General features: G+C 40.3%; 1 protein-coding gene across 1 annotated transcript in view; it reads right to left on the reverse strand.

Annotated features, from left to right (window-relative positions):
- Positions 1 to 20,766, reverse strand: part of FRYL (FRY like transcription coactivator) — a 234,344-nt gene that overhangs the window by 16,568 nt on the left and 197,010 nt on the right. Inside the window, exons 50-56 of the mRNA XM_030880492.3 lie at positions 18,541 to 18,738; positions 15,582 to 15,743; positions 15,335 to 15,409; positions 14,816 to 14,992; positions 10,619 to 10,822; positions 7,995 to 8,162; positions 1,633 to 1,883 (exon numbers count right to left, since the gene is read on the reverse strand). Of these exons, the coding sequence (XP_030736352.1) occupies positions 1,633 to 1,883; positions 7,995 to 8,162; positions 10,619 to 10,822; positions 14,816 to 14,992; positions 15,335 to 15,409; positions 15,582 to 15,743; positions 18,541 to 18,738 (1,235 nt within the window). The remainder of the gene's footprint in view (positions 1 to 1,632; positions 1,884 to 7,994; positions 8,163 to 10,618; positions 10,823 to 14,815; positions 14,993 to 15,334; positions 15,410 to 15,581; positions 15,744 to 18,540; positions 18,739 to 20,766) is intronic.

Below are 20,766 nucleotides of genomic sequence, written 5' to 3' on the forward strand. Positions count from 1 at the left end.
TAATTCTATTTCAACTTCAGTGCTTGGCCAAAGTCAGCACTTTGGCTGCAGCCTTTTAGAAAGGCAGACAGCTGAGTATCTACCCCTGCATCATTTCTGGTGTCGCTTAACTTGTGTATGATCAATGAGTGAGTGATTGCATAGGCTACTGTCACATCCAAGTCAGTAATATGAACAAGGTGTGTCACCAAGATTTGTTGTTAACATCTGAATGTACACTTTCAAGTGTAGGTAGGCATTCCAGATACGCTGAGAGTGAAAAATCTCATGTGCTATATATGTTAAAACTCAATTATCACTTGAAGTACTGATATAAATGAAAAGCTTTTTTTTTTTTTTTTTTTTTTTGCGGTACATGGGCCTCTCACTGTTGTGGCCTCTCCCGTTGCGGAGCACAGGCTCCGGACGTGCAGGCCCAGCGGCCATGGCTCACGGGCCCAGCCGCTCTGCGGCATGTGGGATCTTCCTGGACCAGGGCATGAACCCGTGGCCCCTGCAACGGCAGGCGGACTCTCAACCACTGCGCCACCAGGGAAGCCCAAATGAAAAGCTTTTATTGTAGGAGTAAAGCTCTGATATACTTGATTACTTATAAAAATAATTATCAGGGAGCTTCAAACTGTTGAATAGGGAAATAAATACACTGATAGAGAGTGCATTAAATTAGATGTGCTTACAAAGAACATTATTTTGAGCCACAAATATTTATAAAATTAATTTAAAAAGCAAAATAGTAGATGTAGATTATATCATAAGTCTCATCATTATAGAACTGTTTGGTATTTAAGTTACATAACAGCCACCAAACTTTCTTTTAAGAACTTTATGTAATAATTGATTATTCAATTTTGTCAGCCCATGAGTGAAAAAAAGTCCTATTTGAGAATTCAACTATCACTCTGTGATAATTTTGAAGATATGGTGCATAAACATTTAAAAGGAGCACTCTAACATCTGACAATAGTAAGAAATGGTCACTTTTGCCCATTATATAAGTCAAGCTTTAAAAATACGACTGTTGGGGCTTCCCTGGTGGCGCAGTGGTTGAGGGTCCGCCTGCCAATGCAGGGGACACGGGTTTGTGCTCCGGTCCGGGAAGATCCCACATGCCACGGAGCGGCTGGCCCCATGAGCCGTGGCCGCTGGGCCTGCACGTCCGAAGCCTGTGCTCCGCAGCGGGAGAGGCCACAGCGGTGAGAGGCCCGCGTACCGCCAAAAAAAAAAAAAAAAAAAAAGACTGTTGATAATAAAACTATAAAATAATTTTTGGAACCTATTTCAGATTTGTTCTGGTATCACAGAGTTCATTCCATGATTTTGATACTTGGTTCTGGCCATGGCCCAATATTGATTTTAACACTCGGGCCATTTGGCATTTTGCCTAAATAGGTACTTGGTGTACTGCTAAATGCAGAATGCTATTCACTATGTTCTGAGAATGGCCTACTTGTTTTTCTTTAAGTGAATGTCAATAATAGAAAATAAACCCATCGTAAAAATGAGGTAACTCATTTTACCTTGGAAACACACACAGGAATGAAAGTTCGTTTACTAGAACAGAGGGTCATATTTGGGAGGCGATAGGAGAGAAAATATCATCTCATTATCGTGTCTGTGATACTGTATTCTCACCTAGACAGCCCAGAGAAATCCGCTTCCTCTTCTTCACATCGTTCATCCAGTTCTTTCAGAGCTAAGGTGACATCTTCTTCACAGACTGACCCGGGGTAGCTCTCCGGAGCCGAAGGCTCTGGCATGTCAGTTTCCTCTAAATCAAGAATCCCTTGACACACGAGAGAATCCTGCTGTTCTTGAATAATATACGACCCTTCATCTTCAAAGGCTGTAAGAACTTGTTCCTCCTTTAATACTGAGCTTGTATCCTGTAAAACAATTATGTTTTTTATGGCCTTGAAAAACATTAAAGAGAATTTTACCAACACAGAATAAATGACTATTGCCACCGACCTACATCTATTTTACTAGGCAGTCTTCATTTACACAGTTTAAGTTTTGGAATTTTTGGACTCTGATCATATAAAATTGATTTTTAAAAATATTTCCAGCTTTAAAATATTTTGAAATTAAAATGTATCACCTATTGCCACTTAGAAACATCATGGAGATCTTTTTTCTCCTACTAGGATTTAGGTGTTTACTTAGAAATATATCCTTATATATATATAACACCTTCTCTCATACATATTCTAATTCCACATAAGTATAACTTTGTATTATTACTATCAATTCTCTCTTATTTGAAATGTCATTTCTTTCATTATGCTTGAACCTTATATCCAGTGAATCGTGGATATAAGAAGGGGAGGTAATTCAAAATGGTTAACCCACTGGTCCTATGGGGCTACCGTGAATCAAGAACAGGTCCTGACCAATCAGGAGGCTGCTGAACGAAAACAGGGAGGGCCACCTGACTGGTTTAAGTGAGCCGAACACCAGAGATGTAAGATTTGCTTTCAGGTGATAAGACCACAGTAACTCATTTAGGTTTGAGTTCTGAGGCTGCTTCGTCAATGAGTTAGAGTTCAGAGAACACTGGGAAATTTTAGACTGTTGTACTTTTGAGAATTAAATGAACTATAAACATTTGTCAATGGGGGAAATGATAATGGAAATGTGTGTTATAAAGTATACAGTGTGGACTTCCCTGGTGGTACAGTGGTTTAGAATCCGCCTGCAGATGCAGGGGACATGGGTTTGAGCCCTGGTCGGGGAACTAAGATCCCACATGCCACGGGGCAACTAAGCCCTTGCTCCACAAGTACTGAGCCTGCGAGCCACAACTACTGAAGCCCACACGCCTGGAGCCCGTGCTCTGCAACAAGAGAAGCCACTGCAATGGGAAGCCCACGCACTGCAACGAAGAGTAGCCCCCGCTCGCCGCAACTGGAGAAAGCCTGTGCGCAGCAACAAAGACCCAACGCAGCCAAAAATAAATTAATTAATTAAAAATAAAAAATTTTAAAAATAAAGTATACAGTGGTATTTCCTTCCTATCCATTGTAACATTACTGAAATGATGTTGCCATGTGCCTGGCGTGGAGTAAAAGTTCAACAGGTACTGGCTGAATAAATGAACTACCACTACTGAAAAAGAAAAATACTTCCGGGGTGTATATCATGTCATATCAGCACCATATCAGCACATTAGTTCAATCAGTTTGAAAGTAAGCACTAAAATAGTCTCACAGCTTTAGGAATAAAGATGAACTTCTTTCAGTACTTAGACCTAAGGTTACTACTTAGTTCTACAGTAGTTCCTTATCTCTTTTTCATGGATAAAAATAGAATTTTCCTTCCAAATTATGAAAAGTAAGTGAAATCCAGAGCCCCTGACCTCAGACCTCATCCGTAAAATTCATGTATAAAATGAAGGATTTTGACCAGCTTCTGGGCTGGGTGCTCTGGGATAAATTAATAACTACAATTAGTGTGCAAACTAATAATGGGGTTAGGCTAATGTACAAATGACGATAATATACGGTAGAGTATGGTACATGTAAGGTAAATATAAGTGATATACAGAGGACTACTGGTACTCAAAGGGAAAGATCACATCTGGTTGAGGCAATGAAGACTAGTCTCTCTGGAGGAAACGACATACGGTGGGCTTTGACAAAGATGGGGTAGGAGTAATGCTATGGACCAAAAGTTTCTGTCCCCTCAAAATTCCTATGTTGAAACCCTAACTCCCAATGGGATGGTATTAGAGGTAGGGGCCTTTGGGAGGTGATTAGGTCATGAGGGTAGAACCCTCATGAATGGGATTAGGACCCTTAAAAGAGGACAGAGAGCTGGCTTGTTCTTTTCCCACCATGTGAGAACACAACAAGAAGAGCTCCCAGGAAGAGAGCCCTCACCAGACAACGAATGGCTGGCACCTTGATCCTGGACTTCCTGGCCTCCAGAACTGTGAGAAATACATTTTATTGTTGATGAGCACCCCTGGTGACAGTATTTTGTTATAGCAGCCCAAGCTAAGATAGACGGTGTCTCAGGGGAAAGGACTTAGAAGATATCGAAGGCACAGAAGAAACATGGCAGGAAAACACAAAGTGTACTAAGGGAACACTGGTCTGGAGGTAATTATGCAGGGAAAGCACAAACTCTTTGAGTCTTCACAGGATAGTACTTTATAAATAATATAGTATAATCATTCCTTCATTGCTCCAATAGCTTATATTCAGTACACTCTATTTAAGGTTTCCATCTGAATTTTTTTCTTAAAGATCTGGCCATTAAAGGGGTAAGCATTAGTTATTTGGAAAGATATTTTTCCTTCTACGTATCATGTTGAAATAACCCACCAAACTTCTTAGTTTAATGCCGTCACTTTTCATTAGTGTACACCTGTAATTTGTTGTCATTTGTTCTTGAATAATAATTTGAAAATCGATGTTTTACCTAAAATTATTATTATATAGTATATGCTGAAATTTTCTAATAACACCTAGAATGCATGAAGAGAGTGCTTTTTGGTTAATGGAATGAATTCCACTATTATACACAGATGGTGAGAATCAAATTTTCTTGAACTTTACCTTATTACACAATGTCTGTCTGTCTGTCTCTCTCTCTCTCTCTCTCACACACACACACACACATGCACACTTCCATTCCAAGTTTCATTTCCTATAAGGAATAATTTCTGTCACACATGAATTGGTATCTAAACTATTATAGATACTAGAAGAAATCCCTCTGTGGAGGTTTCTCTGATAAACACAAGGACATAATCCCCTCTAGAGTAATTTGTATATATTATAGAGAAGGGAAGGACACACTGGGCTCTAAATTTTCTGTCTTGAGGTGGAATGCTTTAGCCTATTACGTTTCTTCTTCCCGATATTAACATAATTTAAGGGGAAAAATTCAAACATTTCTAGGATTTTTTCTTTAGTTCATAAAATGTTTCATCTACTATAATTAACTGTATTCCTCTTCTTGAGAAACTGCTTTATAGCAATATGCATAGCATATGTAACTCATCTATAACTCTATATAATAGAGTTCTGGTTTTATTTCAATATATTAGTGCTTTCCTACGTTTTTTAAAGGCACAATTTTGGGTCATCTAACACTGTTTGGCACACCAGGGAAAAACAAGTTAGGTCATCATATCCAGCAGATACAAACTTGAATCATTCTCTTGTGGACAGCCATTCTTTTGGGGATTAATTTTAATGTCAATAGAATTATTTCTAAAAGAAATAGTATGATTCAAAAATATCTCCTTCATTCTCATCTGCCAGTGTCACGAAGTTTACAGTGATACTGAACTGTACTACTGTAAAAGGGAAAAAAACCTAGTAAATTAAAGTGGTTTTCCTTCATTTAAAAAGAAGTATCCTCAGGAACTTTATAGTACCTTGGAAGTAGGCCCATTAGATATTGTCGGATGAATGAATGTCTCATCTGAAATAACACAATTTCCAATATGTGTGGAAATATATATGAATTTCTGATTCATTTCCAATAAATATGAATGATTTACAGGAGGTAGTTTACTCACTAACTATGATTACAGCTATTTTAATTACCAAAAATAAAAGACTTCCCTGTTTGTTAACTACACAAAATTAAAGCACGTGACCACTTAACCATACTGCTTTTGTTAAAAAGGTATTTCTAGGATCAGCCTGCTGTCTTCCATTGTTTCTAATGAGAATGTCTGTTGACCAGTAACATGCTATGAGGCACACCAGACACAGTAGATTAGATTAACCAGTAGCTAATGCTCATGTAGCAAGCCTTCCAACGCTGAAAGGAACACAGTCTACTTAAAGCGCAGCTCTGCACCCTGTCGGCTCCCCCCGCAGACACTTTCCTGCCCACGCACTCTGTCGCTTCGGGACCCCCGATCTCCTGCTGATATTCTCCTCGTTTGTCTCCTCATCTCAGCCCCCTCCAATCCTCCCTCCACAGCTCGGTCAGAGACTTTACTAAAACACTGATCGGACTTTAACCTTCCTTGATGACAGACTGCAAGCTCCATGTGGCAGGTAGAGGTACTGGAACCAACTTTCCCTTTGCCCCAGAAAAAGCCAAGATTGAAGAGAATAAACACAAGCAGATCATGTCCTCCTGCTGAAAACCCTGAGACGGTTGCCTGCTGTGTGGCCTCTAAGCGTGGCCTCTAAGCTTGCCCTCGAGAGCGCCCGGCCCCTCCTCGGGGAGTTCCTCCCCGACTCCACTCCCTCAGGTACACGTGCTCCAGCCCCAAGGGCCGGCCTGTCAGCTCATCAGGGCCTTCTCCACTCCCGTTTCCTGGGCCCTGAACATTCTTTCTCCACACCTTCAAGGGCTGGCTCCTCGTTACTTGTTTCACCTCAAATGCCACCCTATCTAACTCTCTCCCTTACCAAGTCCACATTATAGTCAGATTTTCTTAGTATGAAGAGTAAGATGATCACCTTCAGATATATCATTTATGTTTTATCTGTTTTACCTGTTTATTTTGTCTCTCCTACTAGAATTAAGCTCCATAAACCAGGAGCCTTGGCCTGTTTCACATGGTGCTATATGCCCAGGGCCTAGGACAGCGCCCAGCACACGGCAGGGGCTCAATAAATAAATATTGCTGAAATGTCTGACCGCCTGTGTGCCCCGTATTCCCAAGTCGGTATCTGGTACGGGGCTTGTCACATAACAGGCATCTCTGGGAAGAATGAAAATTCATGACTTCCTATCATCTCAAGGTAAAGTGTGTCTTTAGCACGGCCTGTGGGACCCAGCGTGTCTTAGACTCGTCTATCTCTCCTACTGCTGCTGCCTGCACATACCATGTTATTTCACATGGCCGTGTCTTTCTGCATGATGCCCCTCTGCCTGCAAAGTCTCAACTGCCACGAAGCCCATCCTTTGCCACCATCACCCTTAATGCACAGCTGATCGGTTGTCCTTTGAGTTTTCACAAAGCTTTGAGCATGTCTATTACTGAGTTTCTCATATTGGCATGTAGTGCCCTTTTTTTAAACCATCTCTGTCTCCCTTAATAGACAGTGGACACTCTGAGGACAGGGTAATGTCTTATTCATCTTTCTAGCACCTAATGGAATGCCCAGCATCTAGTAAATCTCAATAAATATTTGTTGAATTGAATTACCTAAACTTCAGCCGTACTAATGTGAGCATTTAAAAAACTCCCCAAATGCCTTCATTTCAGAATATATCTGCTTACTGTAAAGATCTACAATACACTGTCAGTGTAATAAGAACATGAGATTTCAACTGACTCAGATAATAAGATCTAACAACTAGATTGGTCTAGATCTAATAACTACATTAATTTGGTTAACACTGAAAAAAATATAGTATTTTCCTAATACCAAGGCATAACAGCATATATGAGAGAGCTATAGCAATTAGAGTTTAAAAAATATCTGTAATAATCTTAAAAAAAAAGAAACAAAAAAACTAAGAAAACTAATACTTACTTATTTTTGGTCAGTCATTAGCTTGGAATCTGGCTTATTTCTCACAGGCCTTTCCAAAAAACATAATACTGGTAGTTCCAAAATCTTTCTAAAAGGTTTCATTTTAACCAACTGCTAACACAGCTGGCCTGAGGTTTTCATCCCAATTATAGCACCAATCACAAAAACCCAAATACAAAGCAAAAAGAGAAGAAAAAACAAAAGCGGTCCTTCAAAGAAGGCACAGCACCACAGAAGATGCTCCCATCCCCAGAGAAGCGCCTGTACATTAACCTAATCACATTCTGCAGCACAAAATGCTCATTAAAAACACTCAGGGTTATTTTTAACCTGTAGGTCATTTCCTTAATCTATCAATTTTTTTTTTTTTTCAATCATCAGATCTGACCATATCACTTAACCAACAGGTTAGAAATACTGGTAACAAATCAAATTAATTAGCGTATCAGATGAAAACCCTTTCAAAAGAAAAGCAAGGGGTATAACGGATTGCTAAAAAGAGCCCAGATTGGCTATGCACCAGCCCCCGTGTCTCCCCACCTCAGGCAGCTGGCTGTTAGCATTATCTAGAGAAGCTTCCAAACTTGGGGTCTCATCTCTGATTTGCAGCACTTCTTCTGTTGAGATGCTGCCCGTGGAGTCTTGAGACTGAAGAAGTAAATCAGGATGGTCTGGCATGGTTTCATCTGCAGCAGAATCATTGTTTAACTACAAGGAGAGATAGTAAGATAAGGAATTCATTTATGAGTCAGTGACGGTCACAAAGGCCACAAGAAACATTCTGTGTTGTAAGACATTCTGGGGCCATAGTTATAAAGAGCTTCTTTGACTTCCTAAAATTACTTTTTCCCCTCATTTCAGTCTATGCCAGAATTGGTGCTGTGAACGCAAGCAACTAACCCATCAGCAGAAATGACGTATCCGTTAACAAGGGTTAAATTTTGCCTAATAAAAACTACCAAAGTGAAAGAGCTCCTTGTGACTGTGTTAATCTTGACCTAAAATTCTTATTTTTACAGTGACGTCTCGTGCTTGCAGTTGGTCTAAGGACTCGTGAAGGGGGCGCTTTCACCTCTCCCGTGGCTTTGGCACCAAACGCTCAGTGGATTCTCAAGAAGCAGCATTAACTGGGAAGCAGGCACATAAGTCTGAACTGGCCATTCACTTATTTAAGCAAAAATCAATACCACAAATCTTCAGTAAGACGTAAAGAATTAGGACAATAAAGTTGTAATGGCAGGCCAGCCTCAGTGGGTTTATGTTCTAAGAAAATATTACAAGTTTTCCTCTTTTAAGCAGGGTTATACATTTTTTTTAAGGAATTATTTTTTAGGTGTGAAATGGTACTGTGATTATGATTTTATTTTATTTTTTGAATTTTTTAAAAGTATACATTTTATTTAATATTTAGATACACTTTTTTCTCTTTTAAAAAATTTAATTTTTTTAAATACAGCAGGTTCTTACTGGTAATCCATTTTATACATAGTAGTGTATACATGTCAATCCCAATCTCCCAATTCATCACACCACCACCCCCCTCCTGCCACTTTCCCCCCCTTGGTGTCCATACGTTTGTTCTCTACATCTGTGTCTCAATTTCTGCCCATGCAGGGTTATACATTTTTAACGGCCAATATTTAACATAAGAAAAATCAAGTTCATGATTCAGAATAGATAAAGGCAAAAACTAATTTTTTTTTCCCTGTGAGGAGGAATCAGCTTCAAATTCTTTTTTAATTTCACTACCGCTATGACTAGGGTCGGCCTTCTAAGGAGACCGTCAGTTCTGCCCTGAGGCTCTCATGGGAGCTAAGCTTTGTTAAGCACTTACTATATGTCCTCCCCATGAAATTCCTACGAGGCAGGTACTGCAGGTACTACTGGGAGAGGGTAGGTAACGACCACAATTACACAGCAGGTTGGTGGCACGATGCCAGCCTCTGAGCCTCTAGTCTGGCTCCAGGGAGAGCCTGGGCCTTCTTCATTGAGTCGCTGCTACCAGCAACTCACTGTTCCTTTAAACGCGCACAGTCCCAGGAGGAGACTGTCCCTTAGGTAGCATGCAGACCGCCTGGCTCAAATGCACTTACTAGCAGTGTGTCCTGGGACAAGTCACTTAATCTACAGAAATGCTGTAACCAGACTTAGCTTGTGTGGTTGTGGGGAGAGTTATAGTGACTAACCCACGTAAAACACCTTGCCCAGGGCCTGATGAATCTCAAACACTCAGCGAGTGGTAACTGCTGCTACTGTTATCAGCAACACCTTATCACTTAATACGTGATAGGAAGTTACTGGAAAGACATATTGGGGTAACGGTGAGATGCCACAACAGGAGGGGTGACAGGAAGCCAACCACAAGCTGACAACTGTACATGCTCGCTATCGAAAGCCAGCTCAGCCTGGCCTTTCAACAGCACTGCCAGTGCTTTACCAGCAGACCGAGTGTGATGCAAATGGGCCCAATTAAAGAGAGGCATGGAAAGGGCCCTCATGTAAGAGCGCTGTAACTGTAGCTGCCGCCTGGTCTGCACTAGCTGACTCCTCATCGCGTGGGCCACGGTGGCTAATCCACACCCCTTCTCTCCCCTCGTCCTGCCACCTTCAAGTTCCAAGCCAGCTACCACTTCGTGCTCGCTGCTCCCCTCACTCCACATTTCTGAACGGACAGACTACTCCTGCAGCCTTCATTTTCTCATCTCTCTCTGAATATCTTCCATCTGGCCCTTGGAATACAAGTCAGAACCTCCATATAACTGACTTGATCTTGCAAAGAGAGCAAAGCTGTGCTCCATCTTTCCACGCTGACGAGGAAAGAAAAGCAGGTGGAGAATTAAGCGGTGCCGGTGCTCACACCGATACCAAAACATGTATCATTCGAGGCGAGGGCCTCTAAAAGTGCCCAGCACGACTCACTGTTACTAGGAGAGAAGCAATAGCACATACGTCTCAGCGGCTAAGCGGCACACAGTATCGAATGTGTGTTAGTTCTGTCATGAATAATGGAACACTGCACTGCGGCTACAATTTTGTATTTTCATTTCAGTGTGTGCATTTCACCCGCACTGAAATGAAAATCACAATATAGAGAAACAGTAACTACTAAGTTGGAAGTTAGGAGAAAGGAGGCCAGCTGTCACTGTACGAAAAGGTCAGCGTACCATCTGCGTGCGTGAGAGTATCTGGCTTGCTGTGAGTGCTGCTTCTTCTTCTGAGGACTCGTCCGTATCCTCCTGGTTTGTCAGGTTCAGGCTGGGGGTGCTGCTGGAACACTGGTACTCCTGGAGGGATGGTGTGTCCCCTTTGTCGATACTGTCCAGTGAGCGCCTGCGGACTCCCCAGTTGAAATTGTCCATGCTTTCACCCTGGAAAGGCAAGACATCGTTTCTAAGACCTCAAATACATGCTTATAAATATAGGAGAGGTAATACAGCGGGAAAACATACACCAAGATGAGAAATACTTAATGCATCATCATAAGCAGAGTTTCAATCAGCCCTTCAATTTCTTGAAACTTTTAAAACATCATTCAATATTTATAATATTTAAAGGGATCAAAATATTTGGTCAATGACCTGTTTTAACTAAAGAATTCTCTTGACTTTCTATCTTATATTACTGGGGACCAACTAAATCTACTACCTAGGCCATTTCTATTCTAATACACAAACACAGATGAGACCACAAGGAAGACAAATACATCACAGATGACAACAAATAAACAATCCACAACACCAGGCTGCAACTTACCTGCAGCTCCTGGTTAGCAAAAAGGAAAACACACAGAATTAGAAAGAACGAAGACAAACATGTAAATATACGCTACACTTTTGGGGAAAACTCTTTGTGATTTCTCAAACCCAAAGACTGATTCAAGCTCTGGATTAAGCTTTGTGCAGGAAGCCAACATGTGATTCAAACTACTTTTTTATGCAAAATATATTGTGAAAAAGTCAGAGACAGACACTTAAAACAACATTTCTATGATACACTTTGGCAACACAAACTTTAGGAAAATCTTCAAAATTTACATAGATTTAATGCTGGATACAATGTAAAACTGACTTAAAATACCCACATTCAGTTGACAACATACAGGTTCACGATTATTTTAGACTGTAGCATGGTTCTGGCTACACCCAATGGTCATTTTTTGCTACAAAGTAGTTTAAAATCAAGATCATATTTATCAAAACATATCTCAAAAGGTCAACAGGAAATAAGACAAATTTCAATTTCGCCCCACTTACGGATTTATATAAGTTAACGTTTCTGTTATTCCAAGCTGATCCTCCTTTTGTAAGGATGTAACTCTTACGCTCCTCTTTCTTAAGCCCTGATGACAAATTACAGTGTGTTGGCTAGCAAAATATGACTTATGTGTATTCCTTTACTCAAGAGGGATTGTCCAGAATAGAGGTTTTCAGATTTTTTTTTTTTAAATAAAGCAGAGGAATACTCATGTCAAATGAAATTTACGACGGAAATCAACTGTGCAAAACTGATGAACAAAACCAGGGCTGCTCCGGTTGAAAAAGGTGGCCAGGAGTCCTCGGATCTTTCCCTATTTCTCAGGTATCCTACAAGCCCTAAGGCTCTGCAGGTCAGAGTTTGAAAGCCACCTTCCTAGAACATATCATTTCAAATATTGTGATGTAGCAGAACACATAATAATGGCAACAGCCCTTGATACATATCTGGTGAATGAATGAATACACACTGTGGGCTTTCAAGGTTGGGGAATATTTTAGAAGTTTCATTAGCAGTCAAGTTTGTTTTGTAGCAAAGTACTTCCTTTTACCATGTTCGAAGCAAGACTATCTTTAGGTTTTAGAAAAGCTCTATCATTTGATTTGGCCTAATTATGAGGCATAAATTAGCACCACTCTCCCCAAATTACTGTGACTTGAATGAAAGATAGAACTACAATAAGCATCTTTAATTCCTTCTAAGGTTCTATTCAAAAGTCATATTCATTACTATGGACATTTTAGAGTACTGGATGAACCTGAAAGTATTTGCATTGTTCTTTAAAAAAAAAAAAAAAGACAAACAAAAAGAAAGAAACTGACCATTACAAAAATGTCAAGAGCCAGCCTTTAGAGATTCTAAATTCTGCGCTGAAAAAAGCAAGTAACTACAGAAGAATTTATAAGTGGCTCATGCCCGTGAGGTAGGGCAGCAGGTCTCTTGAACCCACCACACGTCCTTGCCTGATTGTGCAAGTCTGTCCAATTTCCTACAACATGTTTTTCAAACTGTGGGAGCGACATCAATTTTAGAGGCTGGTGACCTGCTCTTTTTTTAAAAAAAAACAAAAAACAAATGAAAGGAATAGAAAATATCACTGTGCATAGCATAGAGTAAGGATGCATATTCTTGAAATTTTTATTTTAAAGGTGCGTCCATACAGATACACTTGGATGTGATATAAAATGTACTAGCAATGGCCACAGCTCAAAAAAAAAAAGTTTAAAAGCCACTGCCCTGTGAGACGCTGAATAATACTTGTTCTTGGGCTCCTGTGAACCTGTCCAGTGGTGTCTTTGGGAATATGGCGAACTAGGACATAGGAGCCTGTGCCGCCCCTCAGCCAGGGTAAGGGCTTCTGCTGATCTCTGAGGCGCCATGGTCATACCCTCATATCTGCAGGGGTGGGGGGTCTGGGGGGCCGAAGCACACAGGAGGACCTCCCTAAACTGGCTTCCTATCAACAGCTAATGGTGTGACGTGGCAGAAGCCATTACATTTTATTCCTCCACCTCACCTATATGAGCCAAAGGAAACATCCCTTCAAGAGGGTTGATGAATGCATGCAAGTTATATGAGCGATTTTAATGTCTTTGAACAGAGATATATCAGTGACACGGTATGGATACTTGACAGTAAGGCATTTGGGGCTCTTGAAGATAGACATTTGTAACAATTTTAGAATGAACATTTTTGTGATCTGTTTGATGTAAACTTTTCAGATTTAGGAGACTGTTGTTTAGGGGACTGACTGACATCAGCTACAGGAATAGGCCCTGAACTGCCTAACACAATCAGGGCAGTGGGCAATCCTGTTCTCTTTGCCACAATGATTGGTTTAGAAATTGGCAAATGTCCCAACTTGGGCCAATGAGATGTGACAAGAAGCGTGCTAAAAGCATTCGGAGAGTAACTTCTTTACTTTCATGAGAGCATTTCTGGAAGTGACCCCTGCTTCCTCTTAACACTGCTGTGTGTGGACATAACCAAGGTCGTCTGAGGTGAAGCTGACTTGCAGAGAAGGGCAGAGCCTACAGAATTGCAGAGAAACAGCCGGAAACCTCACTGAGCCTTGTCTAAAATAAGCTCTAACTCTGGGCTGGCTCAGCTCTGGGAGCGTGAATCTACTTTCCGAGTTGGATTTTCCATTTAGGAAGCATCTAAACTGACACAACTATCAACTTTCTCTAAATGGAGTCAATATCAAGGACAAAGTCCTTGGTATTGAATGAAATGAGGCATTTGAGAGAGCTGGCTCCAACCTAAAGAAGAAAGTGATGATCAATGTCATAGGCAGAATCTCAGCCACAGGAAAGTGTTCCAGAAGGGAGCCAAAGGCGCCTTAGTCGTCAATTTAGTTTCAGGGCCACCCTCTTTAAAGTTGTCTGATAATTTTTTAAAAAATAACTAATTTTATTTTTATCTTTTTGCGGTACGTGGGTCTCTCACCGTTGTGGCCTCTCCCATTGCGGAGCACAGGCTCCGGACGCGCTGGCCCAGAGGCCACGGCTCACGGGCCCAGCCACTCCGCGGCATGTGGGATCCTCCTGGACCAGGGCACGAACCCGTGTCCCCTGCATCGGCAGGCGGACTCTCAACCACTGCGCCATCAGGGAAGCCCTTATTTTATTTTTTAAATTTAATTTTTTTGGTCACGCTGCTCGGCATTTAGGATCTTGGTCCCCCAACCAGAGATCGAACCCGTGCCCTCTGCAGTGGAAGCGTGGAATCCTAACCACTGGACTGCCAGGGAATTCCCCATGTCTGATATATTTAAATGTAATTTTTACTATTCTGCTGCACATTAATTTGTATAATTCATGCAAACATTTAAGTCTAAGCGTACCCTCATTAAAAAAAATACTTTCGAAGAAATCCATTTTTACTCTATATTTTAAAATATAAAGATGAAAAATTAGATGTTCCTTTTATTTCAGACTTATTCTGCTATGCCTAACTGTACTAATCATGTTTAGTTCCCAGTTTAGATTTTTACCTTTTGACTTTACCCTGCCCTTAATCAGGAAAGATCCTGTGGTTAAATCCTTCATTTTCATGCAGTTGTTAACTATTGTATAAATATTATAAAAGAAAGCCCATATCCTTACCTCTGCATCTTCCAACTCAACATCTAAAAAGTCAAAATCCTTAAAAACGCCAAACTGTTGTTCACTGCTGTTATCTTCCACAGCTACTTCTTCCTCTTGAATTATGTCCTCTGTTGCAGAAATGAGGCTAGTCTGTTGGTCCCCGACTTCCAAATCCTCATTAGAAGAAAATACAACCTGACCCCCAGCCAAAAACAAAGCAAAACAAAACAGAACAGAAAAAGGCCATCCATCAGCTTTGTCACTCTGAATATGGGACATCAGTGCCCTAAGAGCCATTGCAGGCCTCATCTGTCAATGAGCTCAGAGCTTCAGTTTGGTCTAATGTCTAACTGGGAGTATGCTTAATTAGCATAGCGGCCAAGTGTCAGAGAGGCAAGTAATAGTTTTTTCATTCTAAGTCAACACTGTAAGTAAGGTTAAGTTAGAAAAGGCAAGCAAGGAGACACAATAATTTCCGTTTCTTCATGGACTAACGTGATTGTTAAAACCTTTACACAGGTTTTCATGATTACTCACTGATGGATTCTTCGGAAGACCAGACTCTGGACCACAGAGAGAAAGCACATTCATTAGCTTTTCTCTTGTTCTTCGCTAAGGAGAAAGAAAATGCAAACGTTACGATTCCTGATAAACTAAGACAAATTCTCAAGTTCTCATACGTAGAATGAAATGGATTCTTCTATTCTATGAACTTTTTTTAAATCTTGTTTTAAAATTTTATTTTTTTATTTTTTATACAGCAGGTTCTTATTCTTTTATGTACCTGTGATAACTGTGGCCTCTTCCAACTAACAGGCACCAAGGCATTAGAATTAGAACCAGAAGAAGTTGAGGAAGTGCTTCTCGTCACAGCAATCACTTTCGGCTTCCCGTTTCTTCCAGTTGCGCTATGCTGATCACCATATTTATTTCCAATAATTGGTGTCTACACAGAAATAAAACGCCAGTGTTTGACTCAAATAATTCAACATAAATGGGTTAATAGCGTATCTATAATGACATTTTTTATAAACAGCCAAAAAAAAACAGCATAAGGAGAAAGATTACTTAGCGTAAGGCAGATACTACAAAAATCAAAGGTAATGATGATATATATATTTTTTTAAATCATAAGATTTCACTTTATTGGGAACCAGTCTCTGAGGAGATTATTGGAGAACTTATTCCTACTTTAAATACAGATCTGCTTTCTTTAAAAACGACCATCTTCACCTTTCCCCCCATGATTATAAAATAGGTCCTCTTTGAAAGCTCAGAAAATATGAAAATGATTAAAAAAAAAAATCACCTGTCAGCTCACCACTCAGACTTAATGTCTATTAATATTCTGGTGTTTTTTTGATGCATGTTGTGTGCTTCAATAAGGTGCTTTGGCAAATATTCAAGATAAGTAACAACTTCAAAGAGAAAGCTATCTACATATGTCTTACTGCAAATCTGATATGTAACATTTCCAAAATTTATTTCCGTAAAATTCCATGATGAGTCCAAACGTTGGATGATCCAAAACATGTGTATTTACTTGGCTTTGTGAAGTGTCTCAAATTTGCATTTGAATATAATTTTAAGCTCACTTGCATGTCACCCAAGTCCCCTTATAATCTGGTTCCTGCTTATCTCCCCAACTTCAGCCTCCACCACTCCCTCCTGAACTTCACACTCCAGCAGAGCTGAGCTTGCTCCCCAAGCATATGGTGCCTTTGTGGACCTATGTGTTGGCACATGTCACCTCCTTTGCATAGAACATGTGCCAAGCAAACCCCTAATCACTTTGAACATTGCCTCCAGACTTCCAAGGAGGCCTATGCTGATACCACCACCACCTCTGCGTAATTGTACTTGGACATTTACCAGGTGATGGTGATTGTTTCTGTGCCTCTCTCCCCCTGCTATACGGGAGTCCCTGGACTGAGTGTGACTCATCACTGCTCCTCTAGTATATCTCCAGTGCCCACACAGAGCAGGTACTTGGGAATTTTTTGAGGAAACGAATTGAAATTAACTATGTGATATAGATAAAATGTTCTGAGGATTCGTACCACCGTTCTCAACAAAATAATTGTGACACCATCAGTTTCTGACTCAGAAGAACAGCAAAGCCCAGTTTCTCTATCATATTCCCATTCTATGTATTCCATGTTAGAAATTCTCAGGTGATAGAAACCAAAACATTGGCAGTAAACATACTTTCTATCTTAAAAAAATAACCTATAAGCTCTGGATAAATTCTAAGACCAAGACTAAACTGCAAAAATATTTTTTAATCTATATAATCCTTATCAATTAAAACATGAGTAAATCTTCAGCTGTTATCTTTCTCAACTCCCCCCACCCCCCAATACTTGATCAATAACTTTTCTCTTGAAAAATTCCTGCCTTGGCTTGTGAAAGACCATTTCGATGGTACCAAAGCCAACAAGAGTGGGCTGAGTTTCTGGAGGAGAAAACCCAAAACTGATGCTCTCCGCAAGGGTCAAAAAATCTTTGCATGAGATTTGTATCGATATTAATATGTAACATAGTCAGGGTTCAGTTCAGTTCAGGGTTCATAGTCAGTCCCTCCGGACTGGGGGGCCCTGCCTCAGTCTAGCCCTAACATGTAAGGCTTCTCAAATCTCAGTTTATTTTAGCCTCATTTTTCCTTCCATGATTTCAACCATCCACCTATATGACACTGAAAACCCTTAAACTTTTTCCTTCCGCCCAAGTTTTCCTCTAAAACTTCAGATCTCTTTAGGTAATCAGCACCTCCGTCAGTATGTTTTTTGGTCTCTTCAGAGCCAGTATACCCGAGACTGAGCTCATCACGCCCTCCTTCCCTGCTAATACCTGTTCTCCCTGCATTTCCATCCCCTTTGAAAGGCACCAACACTCACCAAGTTGTCACAGCAAATGTCCTTGTCTGTTCCTTACTTAGCACCTCCTCTCCTTCCCATCAAACTTCCTCAGACTTTTGAAAACCATCCCTTCCCTCTTTGTTTCCTCTGCAGTTGCCTAGGGACACAGTCCAACATTATCTTTTACCCAAATTACTCTAAGAGATTCCTTAAAAATTTCTACCCCACTCCTCCCTGGTCCATTTTCTATCCTGTTGCCAGAGCGATCTTCCTAAAATGCAAATCCTAATATTTCCTATTCCAGCTAAAAATCCTTTAAGAGCGCCTACTGCTTCAAGAGAAAACCATCTCGTCAGACAAGATGCCAGTGACCTCGCGGCTCCCTATGCCTTCAGCTTCCTCTCTCATCCTACTCTATACCTCCATCCTCTGTACTCCGTGCTCAGGGTAGGCCACAGTAACTGGATGGAAGTTTCCAGAGCGCCGCGCTTTCTCACACTTACAAGCCTTCATTCACACATGCTGCTTTTTCTTGGATTACTCCCCCCTCCCTAGACTTCCATATATACCTGTCTAGGGTTACTTATCTCTCAACACTCAGCCCAGATCAGGTTAGATGTACATGCTATATATTCCTATAGAACTTCGAACCTACTTCCAGCCAAAGCACTTATCACAATGTTTATTTGCCTATCTCCCCAAGAGGCTATAGGCCTTCTCCCCTGAGAGCAGTCTTCTCCCCACTCCCACCCCATTTTCATGACACCTGTCACAGCATCTACTGCTGAGTATGAGCTCAATCAATACTTGTGGAATGACAGAATGAATAAATGAAGAAATGAAAATTTCTAATAGAGCACCTTTATCAATCTCTGAGCATCTTACCTCAGATATATCAAAATGAAAATCTAAGGTCTTCCCAGGCAACTCCTTAGAGACGTTATTAAAAATTTTAGTGAAGGATATTTCAGGAGAACCTGTATCTCCTCCGTAGGTCCTGGGGATATCGTTGGGCACGACAAGGCTTGCTGAGCGAGACACCACCAGTTTTAAGATGTTAAGGGCTTCCTTCCAATAAGGACTCTGGTTTCAAAAAATAATAGACAAATACATATTTAACTAAGAACAAAAACTTAGTGTACACTGTAGACAATGAAAATCTTATTTCTACAAAAACTCCTTGTAAATTATTCATTTTTACTTTGAGGTACCTAACAGAGGGTCTGAGTTACAAAACGAAAGAAAATAAGTTATTATTTGTACGGTTAAATTTATGAGATATTATACATATAATAATGCTACCAGCTCAGAGTATTTTGCATTTTTCCCAATAAGTGCTTTATAAATATTATTGGTTGAGAAAGTCTAATACAGTAATCTGGCAGTTGGGGTAAACAAAGGGGTTGTATATATATGTGAACTTTCTAGATGAATGAAGTATATGGCTTTAAGACTCTAAAACTTTAAATGTTTTAAGTCTTGGAGATAAACAATTTTTGACGCATACTTTTTAGACATAAAAATATTAAAATACTAAATAAATTTCAGATTTTTCTTAATGACCCAAGCCCCGAATAATAAGCATAAGTGCTGTGCTAAAACGATGCTCTCAGTGATTCCTGAGCTGTATAGGGTGAACTTTTCCCCCTATATATGGTGGCTATGTTTTCGAGTTATTCTTCTGCTTTTAGTTTTGTATATTTCTGCCAATATAATTTAGGAATGATTTATATGACAGACGTCTATGTGGAGAGGAATTAATGCCTAATTAAAAATTTAGAACTTTTCTTTTTACTGCCTACTGAAAATCATATAAAAATGACTTTTTTTCTTTCTTGTGGTACCAAAATCAAACTTCAACCTTGTATTATACATATTGTTTCACAGTTGGCAGTTCTGAGAGAGGGAAAATACTACTTAAAAAAGGAAGTGAAAAATCTTTGGCAGAAATGAATTATCCAATTTAGCTAATAACATCTTGATACGAAGACATCTAAAGCATAAAATATTACTAGTAATTAAAAATGTCCACATGAGGCTTCCTTGGTGGCGCAGTGGTTAAGAATTCGCCTGCCAATGCAGGGGACACAGGTTCATGCCCTGGTCCAGGAAGGTCCCACATGCCGCGGAACAACTAAGCCCGTGACTACTGAGCCTGCGCTCTAGAGCCCGTGAGCCACACTACTGAGCCTGTGCACCACAACCACTGAAGCCCGCGAGCCACAACTACTGAGCCCACATGCCACAACTACTGAAGCCTGCGCACCTAGAGCCTGTGCTCCACAACAAGTAAAGCCACCGCCATGAGAAGCACACGCACTGCAACGAAGAGTAGCTCCCGCTCGCTGCAACTAGAGAAAGCCCACGCACAGTAACGAAGACCCAACGCAGCCAAAAATAAATAAATAAATTAAAAAAAAAATGTCCACATGACACTGTGACATTTTAAGCACATCATCGTAGAAAACAGTTTATCTTTAACAAAGTTAGACTATGTAAAAATCATCATCATTTTTTTCTTATGGAAATAATTAGGAGCTCTGGGCATTGCAAAATGCTAAAATCTCTTCAGAGATATTTCCATAAATTATATTGGTACTTGTGTTCTAAATGTAAAAGATTATCATTTACATATATATTTGAATATACATATATACATATATTTGAATATACATATATTTGAATAAAGCAGAAGTCACTAACTGGGATGACCTGTCAGCTAAATATAACCTTGGTTTACCCAACATTTAAAAATAAATTTAAGGACTTCCCTGGTGGCACAGTGGTTAAGAATCCGCCTGCCAGTGCAGGGGACATGGGTTCGAGCCCCGGTCCAGGAAGATTCCACATGCCGCGGAGCAACTAAGCCTGTGTGCCACAACTACTGAGCCTGCGCTCTAGAGCCCGCGAGCCACAACTACCAAAGCCCATGCGCCTAGAGCCCGTGCTCCGCAACGAAAGAAGCCACTGCAATGAGAAGCCTGTGCACTGCAACGAAGAGTAGCCCCCTCTTGCTGCAACTAGAGAAAGCCCACACGCAGCAAAGACCCAACGTAGCCAAAACATAAATAAATTAAAAATAAAATAAAATAAATTAATTAAAAAATAAAA

Source organism: Globicephala melas, chromosome 5 (assembly GCF_963455315.2).
Source record: "Globicephala melas chromosome 5, mGloMel1.2, whole genome shotgun sequence".
NCBI classification, from domain to species: Eukaryota; Metazoa; Chordata; class Mammalia; order Artiodactyla; family Delphinidae; genus Globicephala; species Globicephala melas.